We start from the raw sequence: 17,751 nt of genomic DNA, 5'->3' as shown, positions 1-17,751 counted from the left end.
GACTGAAAACTACATCGCCGATGACCGACAGCCAATGAGAGAGCAAGATACAGAGCAGCAGGGAGTTCGGGGAGAAGTTATAGACCACAATATCAGCAAGCATGGCTTCGTTTCATATTCTTCTTTTCTTTTTCTTGTTTTCGCTGCAAATCAGCGCACAGATAATTCGTATTGAAAGCTTCTTGCGGGTTACCATTTTTAATAATAATCCCAGTCTCACGTGAGAACTCCGGTCTTGCACGCGTGATATCGCGTTGTTTCCTTGTCGGCGATTCTTCCTATTGTAAAGTCATGCAGTGTGAAACTCTCTGTCGCCGATCCATTGTGCAGTGTGAACACAGCAGCGACTGAATGCTGGCCAAGGTAGTCATGCAGTGTGAAAAGAACAATGACCCGACTACTTTGAAAATCGTGCAGTCTGAATTCGGCTTTAGACATTCTATTGACTATAAGTAATATTGCACCTACCTGTCAATTAAATCTCATTGGATTATTAGAGTATTAATAGACCTTCTGCTTAATATCTGCTAACACTTTATTTTTATGGTCCTCAACAGACATTCTATTGACTATAAGTAACTTTGCAACTACATGTCAACTTATTCTACTAACCCTAACCCTAAAAGTCTCTATGATATAATACTCTCATGAGAGTTAATTGACATGTAGATGCAACATTTCTTATAGTCAACAGAATGTCTCAAGGGGACCATCAAAATAAAGTGTAACCAAAATGGGTTTCCATGCAAGCTATGCTTGCCTGTAACCTCACGGTAAATCTGTCTTTGCTGTTGCTGTTATAGTTGACTCAAAATGCATGCTGTCATGCTAGCATTGCTTATGCTAAATCATTCACTCCTTGCCTCATTCGCAACTTGCAAAACATCAAACATGATTTTAAATGTGTATTTACTGTTGCTGCTGTTGTTGACTCAAATGCATTCTCATACTAGCTTGCTTGTATGCTTAATTATTCATTATACACAACTTGTAAAACATAAAATGTGTCTTGCTTCATTAATGAACTGATAAATGCAGACAGACCATGCAACATTTTTGAGTGATTTGGGATAATAAAAGATCGTTCGCGTATCTTAAAGGGTTAGTTCACCCAAAAATGAAAATTATGTCATTTATTACTCACCCTCATGCCGTTCCACACCCGTAAGACCTTCGTTAATCTTCGGAACGCAAATTGAGAATTTTTGTTGAGGCCTGCATAGGGTGCAATGACATTTTCTCTCTCAAGATCCATAAAGGTACTAAAAACATATTTAAATCAGTTCATGTGAGTACAGTGGTTCAATATTAATATTATAAAGCGACGGGAATATTTTTGGTTCGCCAAAAAAAACAACTTATATAATGATGGATGATTTCAAAACACTGCTTCAGGAAGCTTCGGAGTGTTATGAATCAGCGTGTCGAATCAGCGGTTCGGAGCGCCAAAGTCACGTGATTTCAGCAGTTTGGCGGTTTGACACGCGATCCAAATCATGATTCGATACGCTGATTCATTATGCTCCAAAGCTTCCTGAAGCAGTGTTTTGAAATCGGCCATCACTAAGTAAGTCGTTATTTTGTTTTTTTGGCGCACCAAAAATATTCTCATCGCTTTATAATATTAATATTGAACCACTGTACTCACATGAACCAATTTAAATATGTTTTTAGTACCTTTATGGATCTTGAGAAAGGAAATGTCATTGCTGGCTATGGAGGCCTCACTGAGCCATCGGAATTCAACAAAAATATCTTAATTTGTGTTCTGAAGATTAACGAAGGTCTTACAGGTGTGGAACGGCATGAGGGTGAGTAATAAATGACATTATTTTCATTTTTGGGTGAACTAACCCTTTAAGAAGGTGCATTTCATAGAAAGGACTACTACTTCTTCTTTTTTAACAGTGGTTGGCATCCAACGTTTTGGTGCATTACCACCACCCTCTGCGTTGGAGTGTGGATCAGATTTCATGGTTTACAATCTAACTCTTTCTTTGGTGAGGGAAGGGGATAAAGGGAAGGAAAAAAAAACACATACCATCATATCCTGTGAAAAAGCCATTTCCCTCAAAAAGTTGATCAGTTCTCTAACCTCCATTCTCATACTCATCTCCAAAGCTGCCTTTAAATTGAACTCTCATATTCCTAATTTATTAAGGTTAGTTTTCATTACCCCTCGCTCTATCACATATATTTCCTGCAATTCAAAATTACATGATTTACTGACTCCTCTTCCTGACACTCCTCACACTAGCCTGACTCATGTTTCCCTACCATTTTTAATGATTTATTTAAAACACAATGTCCCAACCTAACCTTGTCAGCTTTACTTCCTCTCTTCTGTCTCCACTGCCTACTCACTTTGATATTCTTTTGGATATGATATAAATGTCTGCCCTTCTCCTCTCCATCTCACCCATCTTGCCACATTTGTTAAATTTTTCCCCAGATTATACATTTCATCTCCCTTTACTAATTCGTATTTGCATCTCAACATTTGCTTTCATTAAAGGGATAGTTCACCCAAAAATGAAAATTATTCCATGATTTAGTCACCCTCAAGCCATCCTAGGTGTATATGACTATCTTCTTTCAGACAAACACAATTGGAGATATATTTAAAAATATCCTTAGTCCTCCAAGGTTAATAATGGTTGTGAGTGGTACCCCAAATCAGCGGTTCGGAGCGCTAAAAGAAGATTCCATATGACTCCAGGGGGTTAATAAAGGCCTTCTGAAGTGAATTGATGCGTTTGTGTAAGACAAGTAAAATAAAAAGCTTCTGGCGTAACAGCCATGTGCATTTGATATACACTATATTGCCAAAAGTTTTGGGATGCCTGCCTTTACGTGCACATGAACTTTAATGACATCCCATTCTTAATCCGTAGGGTTTAATATAAAGTTGGCCCACCCTTTGCAGCTATAACAGCCTCAACTCTTCTGGGAAGGATTTCCACAAGGTTTAGGAGTGTGTTTATGGGAATTTTTGACCATTGTTCAAGAAGCGCATTTGTGAGGTCAGGCAGTGATTTTGGCGAGAAGGCCTGGCTCGCAGTCTCTGCTCTAATTCATCCCAAAGGTGTTCTATCGGGTTGAGGTCAGGACTCTGTGCAGACCAGTCAAGTTCCTCCACACCAAACTCGCTTATCCATGTCTTTATGGACCTTGCTTTGTGCACTGGTGTGCAGTCATATTGGAACAGAAAGGGGCTATCCCTAAACTGTTCCCACAAAGTTGGGAGCATGAAATTGTCCAAAATGTCTTGGTATGCTGAAGCATTAAGTGTTCCTTTCACTGCATGTCAGGCTAGTACCATTCTCCTGGCAACCATCAAACCCAGACTCTTCCATCGGATTTCCAGACAGAGAAGCATGATTCGTCACTCCAGAGAACACGTCTCCACTGCTAGAGTCCAGTGGCGGTGTGCATTACACCACTGCATCCGACGCTTTGCATTGCACTTGGTGATGTAAGGCTTGGATGCAGCTGCTCGGCCATGGAAACCCATTCCATGAAGCGCTCTACACGCTTGAGTTCTTGAGCTAATCTGAAGGCCACACGAAGTTTGGAGGTCTGTAGCTATTGACTCTGCAGAAAGTTGGTGACTTCTGCAAACTGTGCGCCTCAGCATGCGCTGACCCTGCTCTGTGATTTTACGTGATCTGTTTCTGTTTCTGTTGTTCCCAATTGCTTCCACTTTGTTATGATTCCACTAACAGTTGACCGTGGAATATTTAGTAGTGAGGAAATTTCACGAATGGACTTATTTCACAGGTGGCAACCTATCACGGTACCACTCTTGAATTCACTGAGCTCCTGAGAGCAACCCATTCTTTCACAAAAGTTTGTAGAAGCAGTCTGCATGCCTAGGTGCTTGATTTTATACACCTGTGGCCATGGAAGTGATTGGAACACCTGAATTCAATGATTTGGAGGGGTGTCCCAATACTTTTGACAATATAGTGTTCGTCCAAAAAGCATTAACTTCCGCAATGTAGTACACAATGCCATGACGTTCTACACAACAACGTGTAAGAACGCATTGTGTAAATCATGGAATCATTTTCATTTTTGGGTGAACTATCTCTTTAATATTTTTTTTTTTTGTCACCTCATCAGCACTCTAATTTCTCTTCACTCCCACATGTGCTGGTACCCACAGGAATTTAACCTGGCCTTCCTGCTTTATTATCCTTGTTACAGGTTGAAGTACTTAAAATAATATATCTTGTTAACTTTTGGATCGAAACGATCTTAGGCTTACTAGGGCTGATGAAGAGTCTGAACAAATGACAGCTTTGTCTTTTTTAGATTTTTCCACTCATCTCAGAGTAACCAAAATTGCTACCATCTCTACTGTATACACTCCTTAATTATTTAATTTCCTTGTATTAATTTCTATCCCTTTCTCTGGAATTACCACACCAAATCCTGTCTCTGGTTTCTTTGTTCCATCAGTGTATATCTGCATAACATCTTTATATTTTTTTTATTAAAAGGACATTAAAAGCATCTGCCAAATCAATATTTGCCTCTTGTTTTATCTTTAACAATTTCCAATCTACTTCAGGACATACCATCTTCCATGGAGCCATTGCCGGGTATACCACTGTAAGGCTAACCTTCATATCATGCACCCCAATCACTTTTACCATTTCGTTTCCTATTCATCCAAAGTTATCTTATTTACATTTCCCCTATTCCCAACACACTTTTAGCACCCCTTTTGTAGGGTGTTCATCATTGTTCCCCTGCAAATTAGCCCAATAGTTAGCTATCAACTGCTTCCTTCTTATGTCCAGTGGCATTTCTCCCATTTCTATTTGCAACGCTAGAAAGGACTAGCCTGAAGCAAACACTGAACTAGACTATTTAAATGTTGAGCAAGCAATCTCATTGGCTGCAGGATCAGCAGAGGCCAATCAGCTTCTGCCTTGCAGTAATGACGTGACTGCTTGCAGACTGCATGTTAAGGGACCTATCAGTACAAAACAAATAGCATTGATGTAAATTTCAGAATCTATCTATCTATCTGTCTACACTGAACAAAATTATAAACACAACACTTTTGTTTTTGCCTCCATTTTTCATGAGCTGAACTCAAAGATCTAAGACTTTTTCTATGTACACAAAAGGCCTATTTCTCTCAAATATTGTTCACAAATCTGTCTAAATCTGTGTTAGTGAGCACTTCTTCTTTGAGGAGATAATCCATCCACCTCATAGGTGTGGCATATCAAGATGCTGATTAGACAGCATGATTATTGCACAGGTGTGCCTTAGGCTGGCCACAATAAAAGACCACTCTAAAATGTGCAGTTTTATCACACAGCACAATGCCACAGATGTCGCAAGTTTTGAGGGAGCGTGCAATTGGCTTGCTAACTGCAGGAATGTCCACCAGAGCTGTTGCCCTTGAATTGAATGTTCATTTCTCTACCATAAGCCGTCTCCAAAGGCGTTTCAGAGAATTTGCCAGTACATCCAACCGGCCTCACAACCGCAGACCACGTGTAACCACACCAGCCCAGGACCTCCACATTCAGCATCTTCACCTCCAAGATCGTCTGAGACCAGCCACCCGGACAGCTGCTGCAACAATCGGTTTGCATAACCAAAGAATTTCTGCACAAACTGTCAGAAACCGTCTCAGGGAAGCTCATCTGCATGCCCGTCGTCCTCATCGGGGTCTCGACCTGACTGCAGTTCGTCGTTGTAACCGACTTGAGTGGGCAAATGCTCACATTCGATGGCATCTGGCACTTTTGAGAGGTGTTCTCTTCACGGATGAATCCCGGTTTTCACTGTAGAGGGCAGATGGCAGACAGCGTGTATGGCGTCGTGTGGGTGAGCGGTTTGCTGATGTCAACATTGTGGATCGAGTGGCCCATGGTGGTTATGGTATGGGCAGGCGTATGTTATGGACAACGAACACAGGTGCATTTTATTGATGGCATTTTGAATGCACAGAGATACCGTGACGAAATCCTGAGGCCCATTGTTGTGCCATTCATCCACGACCATCACCTCATGTTGCAGCATGATAATGCACGGCCCCTTGTTGCAAGTACACAATTCCTGGAAGCTGAAAACATCCCAGTTCTTGCATAGCCAGCATACTCACCGGACATGTCACCCACTGAGCATTTGGGATGCTCTGGATCAGCGTATATGACAGCATGTTCCAGTTCCTGACAATATCCAGCAACTTCGCACAGCCATTGAAGAGGAGTGGACCAACATTCCACAGGCCACAATCAACAACCTGATAAACTCGAAGGAGATGTGTTGCACTGCGTGAGGCAAATGGTGGTCACACCAGATACTGACTGGTTTTCAGACCCCCCCAATACAGTAAAACTGCACATTTTAGAGTGGCCTTTTATTGTAGCCAGCCTAAGGCACACCTGTGCAATAATCATGCTGTCTAATCAGCATCTTGATATGCCACACCTGTGATGTGGATGGATTATCTCAGCAAAGGAGAAGTGCTCACTAACACTGATTTAGACAGATTTGTGAACAATATTTGAGAGAAATAGGCCTTTTGTGTACATAGAAAAAGTCTTAGATCTTTGAGTTCAGCTCATGAAAAATGGGGGCAAAAACAAAAGTGTTGCGTTTATAATTTTGTTCAGTGTAATTTCATTTTATCCTTCGGAAATTTACTGAATCATGAAAGGGGTATTATAATGACCTGCAAAAAAGGCAGCAGGCCAGTAAAGGAAGCGGATCAGAGTTTAGTTTTGGGGTGAAAATGTACTGTCACCATTTCTGTTTTGCTACACTAGTTTGACGTGGTCGTCACTGCAAATAGGTAGAAGCGGATGAAATGTTTGGCTAATTTCCCTGTCCATGCCGTCAGATTGACGTTAGTGGGAAAGGAAAGTCGCTCGAGAGGAAGTGCAAGTTATTAAATTTTGATTAAAGATTATGAAGATAACACATTTTTATTTTGAAAAACACGCACCAATGAATCGTGCACAATAAGACCATTAAGAAAGGTACAAAAACAGAGTCCGTTTTTTTGGTGCTGATGTAGCCTGTCCATTCAGAATTACTGTACACCCACTTCATCCTTCCTGTGAAACACTACCTTTTTAATGTTTTGGCATATTTTTTTGCACAGCTACTGCATACCATAAGGTTTAAAAAAAAAAAAAAAAAAAAAAGTATGATGGCCTGTTATTCTTTGTACGGCATTGGCAGGATTTTGCCTCTTCTCACAGCTGGAAGTCTGTACAGGAACAGCTGTGTCTGTCCAATAGATCAAAACATTTATGGCATTATATTTCCCTGTGATATCTGCATACTTCTCCCAAATCTGCTGAATTTGGTAGTGGTGAGAGTCTGTCTGCCTGCTCGCCCCACCCTTTCCCAAATGAGTGCATGAGGTGGAGCCTGTAACTTTCACAGAGTTCATCGGTTTCATTTGCTCCGCTACAGGCCCCTCTAAGTAAGATCATATACATATTGTTTGTGTAGAAGACGAGTATCAGCTGGGCCAAAGTCAACGTTTTCTTATCAAGATATAATTGTAACCAGTTTTCATATCAAGGAAGTGGTCTTACAATTACAATGCTTAGTGAAATTGTAAACGGAGCATCAAAAGGAACAGGGATGAGAAAGAGTTTCTCAAAAGATCCCATAATCACTATCAGCACTATCTGTTTCCGTGCAAAAAACAAAGAGAAGAAAACGAGAATCGGACAGTTTGACAGAGGGCAAAAAAAGGAGGGAATAAGGGACTGATTCATACAATTAAAGAAAAAAAAAAACATTGGTTTTCAGCTTTATTCAACAATACAAAATACATCAGCAAGCAGTCTGATTAAAAAGTATCATTAATATCATTAATTTAAACAGTCAGCAAGGGTGGTGGTATTGTTTATACTTACATATACTTCAAATAATAATACATTTTCTGGTTTGAATGTATTTTCTTTTGCTTGTGGGCCAAAGTCCAAAATCATTTCAACCCTCAACCAGCACTGGTGATGTCTCTTTCAACATCTAATCTTGATTCAAGTCTCTCACCATAAAATCTGTTGCTTCACAAGTTCGCCTGCCCATTCAAGTCTGAATGGTTAATGGTAAAACAAACTTGGCTTGCTGTCCTCAAAGGAGGCTCAAACCCAAGGCTCAGCTTGAGCTCCGAGATAAACCCCCAACAGTACTGCATAGAGGGAAAATAAGAGAAATAGATCCTCGTAATCGCCCGTAATGATGATTGACAAGACTGAATGTTTAGGCTCCTCCCGAACCTACGTTTGGAACCACATTAATTGGTGGTTCCAAACGGTACAAGATTGGTACAAGAAATCAGTAATGCTGTGTAATATTAGAATTTTAAAACACTATTTTCATACTGTATATTTTAAATTTATTCTAGTGATGTAAAGCTGAATTTTCAGCATCATTACTCCAGTCTTCAGTGTCACATGATCCTTCAGAAAATAGAATAGAAAGCTCATAAGAACAGCATTTATTTGAAATAGAAATATTTAGTAACAGCATAAATGTCTTTAAGGGTGCGTTCACACTTGTAGTTCGGTTCGTCTGATTCATTTGGTCCGGACCAAAGAAGAAAAAAAAACATGTAGTCCTGGTCCGGTTAGCGTTCACATTGGCAATTTTATCACCGAACCAAAAGATACTGAACCTTAAGGCATAGGGATACATTCACAACGTGATTGGTCGTATTTTATGACGTATTGCCTATTTTGAGACGGAACTTACCGAACATCCAAAACAATGCCGTTTTCTGAGGTAAATGCGCTCGTTGTGTGTGCGTAGCTGTGCGTAGCCTGCATGTGATGGTATTTTGGCCAGCTGGGAACTCGTGAAGAGCTTATAAAATGTGTAAAGTAGTCAAAACACCGGCGGGAATCTATCCGTCACACACACTAATGATCTGCTGCATGGAGATGCGCGTCTGATGCCTGCTGGGCAAACTCGCGACTATGACAAGAAAAACCGACATGCGTGAGGATTTTGTCCTTTTTAGGGTCTCGTCTTCCTGTTTTTGGTTCGGTTACATGTCTTTGGTCCGTGTTGCGTTCATATATCATTCGAACCGCACCAGAGTTCGTTTGGAAGCGGACCGAGACCCATCTTTTCAGCGGTCTCGGTCCGCACCAGGGTTCGGATGGCAGCGTTCACATATGTTCAAATGAACCGCACTATCCGAGCAATCGCACCAGGGTTCGTTTTAATCGAACCAAACATGACAAGTGTGAACAAACCCCAATGCCACTTTTGATCAATTTAATGGGCCCATGCTTAAAAAAAAAAGTATTAGTTTTTTAAAATCTTACTGACCCAAAACCTTTGAACTCTGTTGCTTTGCAATGAGGCACAAAATGACAGGTTTAAATAACAAAATTTATATTAAAAAAAGATTTGTATTAAAAAAAAAAAATGGTTATGTACAGCTTATTTCAGATGATAAATAAATTGTTAATGAAATACAGTTGTCATTTAGGTATATTGAATCTTAACAATAGGTGCAAATACACACATTTACATTATGCTCATTAAATCCAGCACCAGAACTAGTTTTCAGAGGTCTACAAATACACATTAACACAATAAGAGATGCAGTCTATGACATCATTAAAAATCATATACAGAACTGAATTTAGCAGAAAATACCATTTCCATAAATGAAGTCATGTTGAACATTATGAATATATGGAGGAGAAGGGATAAATAGCCCTTTCTATCCCCTCCATATGCAGAGCAGTGCCTGGTAGATTTCCCTAAGTGCTTGTGTGAAAAAAAAAAAAGAAAAAAGAAAAAATACAAATTAACACAATACAATGCAATAGCATGCCACTGTTATGCATGCATTGTAGAGACTGTACTGCTGAATCCATAGTAAATGTATGTACAAATGGTAAAAAAATCACAAATAATGACAGCCTTCAAAATAACAATACATTTTAAAAAACAAAAAAACACACATTATAAGGTGCACTTACACATCAAACATGTTTCCATGTTAATCCGCCTCAACATTTCATGAGGGTACAGCATGATTAGCCATCTCACTAAATGTTCTTTCTGGGGTTGCAAAATGCAGAGGTTTTTCCAAACTATGCCTAATCCATGATTTCTAAGCCCCAAGCACACGCTTGTAGGCTTTAAGCATGTGGAGGCCTTCCAAGAGGGAAGACCCAAAGCAAAGCATAACGAAGAATGCCAGTGAGTGTATTCAAACCAGTGAAGTTCTGTTGTGTCCCAGTTCAGGAAGAGCTAGCTTAACTTTTCTTCTGAAGCACCAAAACCGCCAGGGTTAATTGATATGACATCATATGATTTAAAGCAGGGGTGTCCAACCCTGCTACCGTCCTGCAGACTTTAGTTCCAACCCTGCTCCAGCACATCTGTCTGTAATTATCAAGCGACCCTGAACACCTTGATTAGCTGGTTCAGGTGTGTCTGATTGGGGTTAGAACTGAAATCTGCAGGATGGTAGCTCTCCAGCAGCAGGATTGGACACCCCTGATTTAAAGGGATAGTTCATGCTAAAATGACAATTCTGTCATTATTTACTTATCCCCATGTCGTTACAAACCTGTATGACTTTGTTTCTAAAGCCTGGAACACTCCAAGCCGACGGTCAGCCTTCGAGTAGTTTTTGTTCGTCGGCCGACTAAATTTTCCTCAGCGTGTTCCGCACCGTCGGCTGAAGTTGGTCCTCTTCGGCTTTTTTCGGCCGATTTGACATGTTGAATCAAAGTCAGAGCTTGTCGGTCAGTCAGGCCATCTGATCATTCTGATTGGCTGTTCAGCTACTGCCACCTGCTGGTACGGAAAAGCATTTCTTCTTACGCAGGCGCAGAACGGACGTGCTACTTGGCCATCGGGTGTTGAGCGTCGGTTTGGTGTTTCAGGGCAACTTTGGACCCAGACGCTGCCGACATGAGCCAACCCCGCAGTCTGCTTTCGTCGCCACTAGTACATCGGCGTCGGCTTGGTGTGTTCCTGGCTTTATGTTGGACATAAAAGTAGTAGTAGTTTCGGTTCCCATTATCAACATTATTTTCTTTTTTTTTGTGTTCTGCAGAAGAAAGGAAGTCATACAGGTTTGGAAAGACATTAGAATGAGTCTATCATAACAGAATATCTTCTGCATACTGAATACGGTTTAAGGTGTACAATTTGTTCTGACTCCCTTAATATAGACAAAAACAGCTGAAAAAAAGTCTTCAAAATGGCCACAGATGAAAGAAAGCCATAAGAGTTTGAAACGACTCTTGAAGGGGAGTAAATTCTGTCAGAATTTTCATTTTTGGGTGAACTATCCCTTTAAGACCAGTCTGGGACTACAGTCATTGTGCAATGTTAGACTTGCTAACAAGGCCTGATGGGAATTTTGGCAACTGCACATTACGTTCTTGGAATACAGTTACGGTTAAATACTGTAAGCACCAATCATGACTTGACAGATCACAGTAGAGTCCCTCTCAGGAAATAAACTATTTCCTATAAATGGGTACATACACAATACAATATAATGGTATAAACACTGAAAAATAAGTTATGTACATGTCTTTAAAAACTTGCTGCCTTGCAATCCATGGTCCTATATGGCCCTAGAGATATATATATATATATATATATATATATATATATATAAAAAACAGGGTGATGCAGGAATGTTGTGCAAATTCCCACGAGGGACAGTGTCTCTGTGATGGGGCATGTACATTCTGTCTGTGTTCATTTGAACCAGTGCAGGTAATTTGAGTTCACGGCAGGAAAGCACATGTTGTTACTGCATGATCCTCCATAGCTCGGAGGGCACATGGAACAAGGTACACCTACTTTATACGGGGCCTCACCAATCCAGTTCCCCCTGTAAACAACAATAGAAATAACATTGTCAATGACACACCAATGAGATATATTAGACTAAACTGTTTGAAATTACCTGTGACATGAAGCATACAATAACTAATTTCCATTTTAACTGTGATTCTGTGTTGGTTCTATGAGAAGACATGCTTTAAATCAATCCGGATCTACTTTAACTAGTTCTCAGATAGCAAGTCGGGTCTTTACTAGAGTTTAAAAATAACTAAGAAGGGGGTCCCAAGTCAGTCACAAGTCACCAGCCACACAAGATCATGGTGCTTTGATTCTGGAATTAGAGGCAGAATTCCACTAAAATTCCACATGCAGCAGGAATGCGAGAGGTCGTCTAGTTCTTTGAACCAGAAAGCCCCTTGGATGTCCATGTCAAAAAATGTTTTTAACAGAGGAGTGTCAAATTGCTAGCTCAGCCTAATTATGTTACTGAAGATTTTCATTCTTGAGTTTAGCTAAGCTATAGCACAGAAAGCATACTTACTTTGGAGAATAATTGCACACCAAGTATGTTGCCCTCTTCCATACTGAGCCCCAAACATTCATATTATGGCAAGTGTTGATGGCACATCCTACTTTATTTGAGGTTGCCCACACCATCTGGTGAAAACGTAAGCAACAAGTGAGCAATGGTCAAATGAGAATGATAAACACTGCCGTTCAGACGTTTGGGGTCGGTAAGATGTTTTTGAAAGAAGTCTCTTATGTTCACCAAGGCTGAATTTATTTGATCAAAAATTATGAAATATATAACAGTTTTCTTTTTTTTTTAAATATATTTTATATTGTAATACAATTTGAATTTTCAGCAGCCATTACTCCTGTCTTCAGTGTCATATGATCCTTCAGAAATCATTTTAATCTGCTGATTTGGTGCTCAAGAAGCACTTTCCATTGTTATCAATGTTTAAAAAAAAAAAAGTCGTGCTGCTTAATATTTTTGATATTTGAAATAAAAATCCTATGTAACATTATAAATGTCTTTACTGTCACTTTTGATCTATTGCATGCATCCTTGCTGAATAAAAGTATTCATTTCTTTGAAAGAAAAAAAAAAAAAAAAAAAAAAAAAAGTCGGTTTTACCGAATGACACTTTTGGTTATACCGAATGACGATATTTTCAAACAATGCTAACAGGCTGATATCTAGCTAGCTAGCAAAAGGACAATCAAACATTTTATATTTAGTAAGTTTTTAAAATATTACATTTTCCATGTTTTATAGCGGTTGTACCAAATGACCTGATGTTTCGGGACGTGCGTATGAGCAAGTGAAAACATTAATTTTTCAAATAGTTAAGAGAGAGTTAGTAATTTTACTTCATGACCATGTGGTCCTTTGCAGGTGTCTGAATGATGTCACATCCTGTCACATGATATTGACTGCATGACTTGATCCAAAATGGTTCCTTTATATTGGTTACTCCGAATGACATCAATGAAATTCATTTTTCCAGACTTTCTTTCTACACATAATCTTAATACCATTTTGCACTATGTTGATATATGATGTTTATAAAATCATGCCAGAATAAAAAATGTATACATTTATTACATTTTAAGATATTTTAAGCACAAATGAAATGAAGTATTGGACTTTGGACGGTTAAACCGAATGACCTTTTGAAACTTCAAAATCTTTAATATAGCTTTATATGTAGCAAAATATAATTAAAACCTTTTGGATTCAATAAAAGACCTAGTTGGTACTACCTTACATACTTTTGGATGTCATATCTTTGTTTATTATTATTATTATTATTATTATTATTATTATGGCATTTGGACAAAAAAAATTGACACATAATCTTACTGACCCCAAACTGTGAATGGTATTATAGATGAAGAAATTCACTTCATGAAGACCATCTTAAATCAACTCACTTGTGTATAATGAGTGCACATAGGCCCATAGCACTTAAGAGGACATCTGGGATTGCAGTCTCGAGGATAGGGAAAAGAATAGTCCTTCACTTCATCATGCCAGGGCTTCACCAGCTGCAAAATGGATCTGTACCTGTAAACAATCCAAGCATAGCACTAAATCTCATTATGGTGTGATAAAGTGCTTAGCTTGGGCTTTCAGGCCAAAATGTCTATTGCTACAGTAAAAGCATCAGTGATCACATACTGGGACTGAGGGTGGAGATGCATACCTTCCTGTTCGAACTGAAAGGTTCTGACCCAGAAATCTAAGAAGACTGCGAGGACCATGCTCCCAAATGCACGTAGACGCCCACTGCTCAGCTGTTTTTGCAAGAGTGTCATCCCAGACCTGAGACATGAAATACACTTTCATAAGTCTGCTAAAATAAAATTAATTTATTTTAAAATTTATTTTTTAAATTAAGCATGATGGATTTCCACAGATAAATTCTGTCCATAAAAGGAAGATTAAAAGGAAAATTCCAAACATTAACACAGATTTGATAGATTCCTAAGTGAGTTAAGTCATAAAACATGGATACCCATTTTATACTGGAAAATATAGCTAAACTATTTAACATACAGACCATTACATAATCTTTGCCCGTTTAATCAAGGTAAAATCAGAGAATTAGTTATAAAAAACAAACAAAAAACATTTAGATCTATTGAAACATATTTAATACAGCATTTCTCATGACTGTGCACTTTTGGAAGTATTTTAGTGCTTAGCTGTAGTCTTAGCACACTGATAATGCTGGAAAGGATCTACTCTGGTGGTCTGAGCCAATTAAATCTGCTCAACAGCTGCTGGTGCCAAATGGACACAGAGAAGTTTGTCATTCCTGCATCCTGTGATGAGCGCAGTTACATGTGCAGCGTTCACGTGTCCAACTACAACAGCAGCAATGTGCTTTCCAGGCAAAATGCCAGGTAATTATACAATTAAATAAATAAAACAACTGAACCCGATGAACTGCCATAAGGGTGTAGAGCAAAAGTTCAAACATTTTTTTCAAAATTTCAAACTGTTCCTGATTGTATCACAGGCTACTTATTTAAAAACAAATGGTAATTATTATAAGTGACTTACCATATATTCCATGTTTGAGGCTGGAGGGAAAACTTTCCCTCTAACTTTATTATGGTAATCAAGAATAGTGAGCATATCGTTCTGGGAAATATAACGTTTCCGTCTGGTTTTAGGAAGGTTTGCGGCCTCTGTGAGATATTTCGGAGGCGCAGAGCCAATATCAGTGAAATTGGTTGCTGGCAGAGATGAAGAGGCAGTGGGATTGAAGGCTGCCAGTGCACTTGCTCCACAGGATATACACAAGAGCAGAATGTCGATAGCCAAACGGTTTTCATTCATGATTTATGGCTGAGATGTGGTGAGAGGTTTCTATTCCTTTTTTCAGTATCTGCCTGTGAAACACAATTGATTCCCATTTATTAGAGAACACATTTATATCAACTGACCTTCACTGTACCATGAGACAACATTGAAAAAAGCATTTATCAATATAACATCTTTTCTTCTAACTTGTCAGAATAATCATTTCTATTTAAATGTATCAGTTTTCAGAATTTTAGAATTAAATTCACATTGGTTGTAAAAGTGCAATGAACTTATATATATATATATATATATATATATATATATATATATATATATATATATATATATATATATAGGTATCAATTTCATATTAACTTGTTTTGACTTTAACAAAACGTTTTAGCATTGACACTAAATGTAATTAAAATGCTTTAAATAAAACGAGACTCAACTTTATTCAACATTGAGCATGCAGACATTTGTCTACACGCTATACAACAATAAACCAACACACAATCTAATTAAATAAAAGATAGCTTGTAAACACAAATGTCCCTACCTTCTCAGAGATGCTAGAGCAGCCTGTGGATATAAACACGTCTCCTATTTGCCTGAGTCTGTCCAGTAGTAGCTTTGTCTTAAGTCTTTGTGAACTCGCGAGCTCTTGCTCTTTCTCGCTCTCTCTCTCTCTCTCTCTCTCCCTCTCCCTGCTGAGAAGCGCTGCGGTTTTATATACGGCTGAGGTACCGGTTCAGGAAGTGTTCCGGCTTTGAAGGTGCGCGGGGTTCCGCCCCATTCGTCACCTGAAACGTGACATCATCTGAGACGTAATACTGCGTTTCTTTTATCCATTTCATGGCAGTTCCAAGCAGGCTTAATCAAAACATCTGCTTTTAGTTTGCACAGCTGGCGTGAGTAGAAAAGAAAACATAAGATAAGCAAGTGAATATTCCCGTGACCCCAAAATGCAGCTTAGTCCATTGCAACGGCCAATAAAGAGGTTCCAAATTAACAAATATATGAGTATTAAACCAGGGAGTGTTGTAACTAATTTTGTGTAAAAATCTGTAACTGTTAGTGCCGGATAGCCCCATATTAATTTACTTCAAATTACAGTCGTTTAGAAATCTACAGTTTATCCCTGTAAATTATTGTCTAGAACAAAGTGCTTTTGTGCAACCTACCACCCTATTGGCAATTATTTATTACTTGTTTCGTTATTGCATGATTCAGCATTTTTGAACAAATCACTTGAGTGAATTATTCAATAACTCATTTGTATCATTTGTTGCGTTTCTGAATGATTTACTGGTTTTAAACAAATTGATTGAATGAATGATTCTATACTCAGGATTTGTTCACTTTGTCATCCAAAATGATCATGTCTTTCTTTCTTCATTCGAAAAGAAATTAAGGTTTTTGATGAAAACATTCCAGGATTTTTCTCCAAATAGTGGACTTCAATGGAGCCCAAACGTTTGAAGGTCAAAATTACAGTTTACAGCGATCCCAGATGAGAAATAAGGGTCTTATCTAGAGAAACGATCACTAATTTTCTAAAAAAAAAACAAAAAAACAAAAAAACTTACATATGTTTTAACAATAAATGCTCATCTTGAACTAGCTTCTCCATTAGAATTCAGGCAGTGTAGACGCTGCTAAGTGTATTACTGCCCTCCTCAGGTTAAAGTTTGAACTAATTTTTATATACTTGCACTAGCATATTGTATACGACAATTTAGTTCAAACTTTGACCTGTGGAGGGCAGTAATACACTTAGCAGTGTCTACACTGCCAGAATTCTAATAGAGAAGAAGAAGAAGAAGAGAGCTAGTTCAAGATGAGCATTTATGGTTAAAACTTATACAATTTCTTTCTTTCTTCCTTTCTTTCTTTTTTTTTTTTTTTAGAAAATGAGTGATGGTTTCTCTAGATAAGACCCTTATTTCTCATCTGGGATCGCTGCAAACTGTAATTTTTTTTTTTACCTTCAACCGTTTGGGCTCCATTGAAGTCCACTATATGGAGAAAAATCCTGGAATGTTTTCATCAAAAACCTTAATTCCTTTTCGACTGAAGAAAGAAAGACATGAACATCTTGGATGACATGGGGTGAGTAAATTATCAGAAAATTTTAATTTGAAAGTGAACTAATCCTTTAATAAGAGCCATTTTGCTGCCACCTACCTATCTGCACTTTTGGAGTGCTGCTCGACCAATCAGATTTGAGGTGTAACACAACTCATGTTACAATAGTGTCTCCTCTACCTTATTATGCCTAGCATCCACTGCATATGTTATGCATATTACTTGTTATTCTTCCTTCAATCACCCATCATGCCATGCAAAAGCATTCATATCTATTAAAACTGAGTTTGTTTTTATAGACAATAAACTGGTTTAAAGGTCTGTCAGTTAGTCTGCACCATAAAGTATGTACAATACAACAATAGTCTTACACTGTCTTAAATAGTCAAGTAATTAGGACATTCAAGAATAGCTGGGGAAAGTCCAGCGGTTTTTATACTTTAGGGCTATTGCTCTCAACTTTATTTTCTTTGTCTTATTTATAATAATTCATTAAATTGTACAGATTGCACTTGTTC

The 17,751-nt window shown here is 38.5% G+C and overlaps 1 protein-coding gene across 1 annotated transcript; it reads right to left on the bottom strand.

Moving 5' to 3' along the window:
- Positions 1 to 9,311: 9,311 nt before the first annotated feature.
- On the bottom strand, positions 9,312 to 16,257 carry pi15a (peptidase inhibitor 15a). The gene is made up of 6 exons (XM_048175331.1): positions 15,705 to 16,257; positions 14,900 to 15,231; positions 14,037 to 14,155; positions 13,765 to 13,897; positions 12,365 to 12,480; positions 9,312 to 11,869 (listed from the first exon to the last, which is right to left on the bottom strand). The coding sequence occupies exons 2-6, from the start codon at positions 15,176 to 15,178 to the stop codon at positions 11,734 to 11,736; spliced, it is 783 nt and encodes a 260-aa protein (XP_048031288.1). The 5' UTR covers positions 15,179 to 15,231; positions 15,705 to 16,257; the 3' UTR covers positions 9,312 to 11,733.
- Positions 16,258 to 17,751: the final 1,494 nt, after the last annotated feature.

Source organism: Megalobrama amblycephala, linkage group LG22 (assembly GCF_018812025.1).
Source record: "Megalobrama amblycephala isolate DHTTF-2021 linkage group LG22, ASM1881202v1, whole genome shotgun sequence".
Classification (NCBI taxonomy): Eukaryota; Metazoa; Chordata; class Actinopteri; order Cypriniformes; family Xenocyprididae; genus Megalobrama; species Megalobrama amblycephala.
Note: the sequence above shows the minus strand (reverse complement) of the source record. Positions and strands in the feature narration are given on the sequence as shown.

What these genes read in the sequence shown, in the direction of transcription:
- pi15a (XM_048175331.1), bottom strand. Translation starts at nt 15,178, where the DNA reads ATGAATGAAAACCGTTTGGCTATCGACATTCTGCTCTTGTGTATATCC. An exon ending in CCTCAAACATGGAATATATG is followed by an intron (nt 14,156 to 14,899) that starts GTAAGTCACTTA and finishes TTCATGTCTCAG; the next exon opens with GTCTGGGATGACACTCTTGC. An exon ending in TGTGCACTCATTATACACAA is followed by an intron (nt 12,481 to 13,764) that starts GTGAGTTGATTT and finishes CGTTTTCACCAG; the next exon opens with ATGGTGTGGGCAACCTCAAA.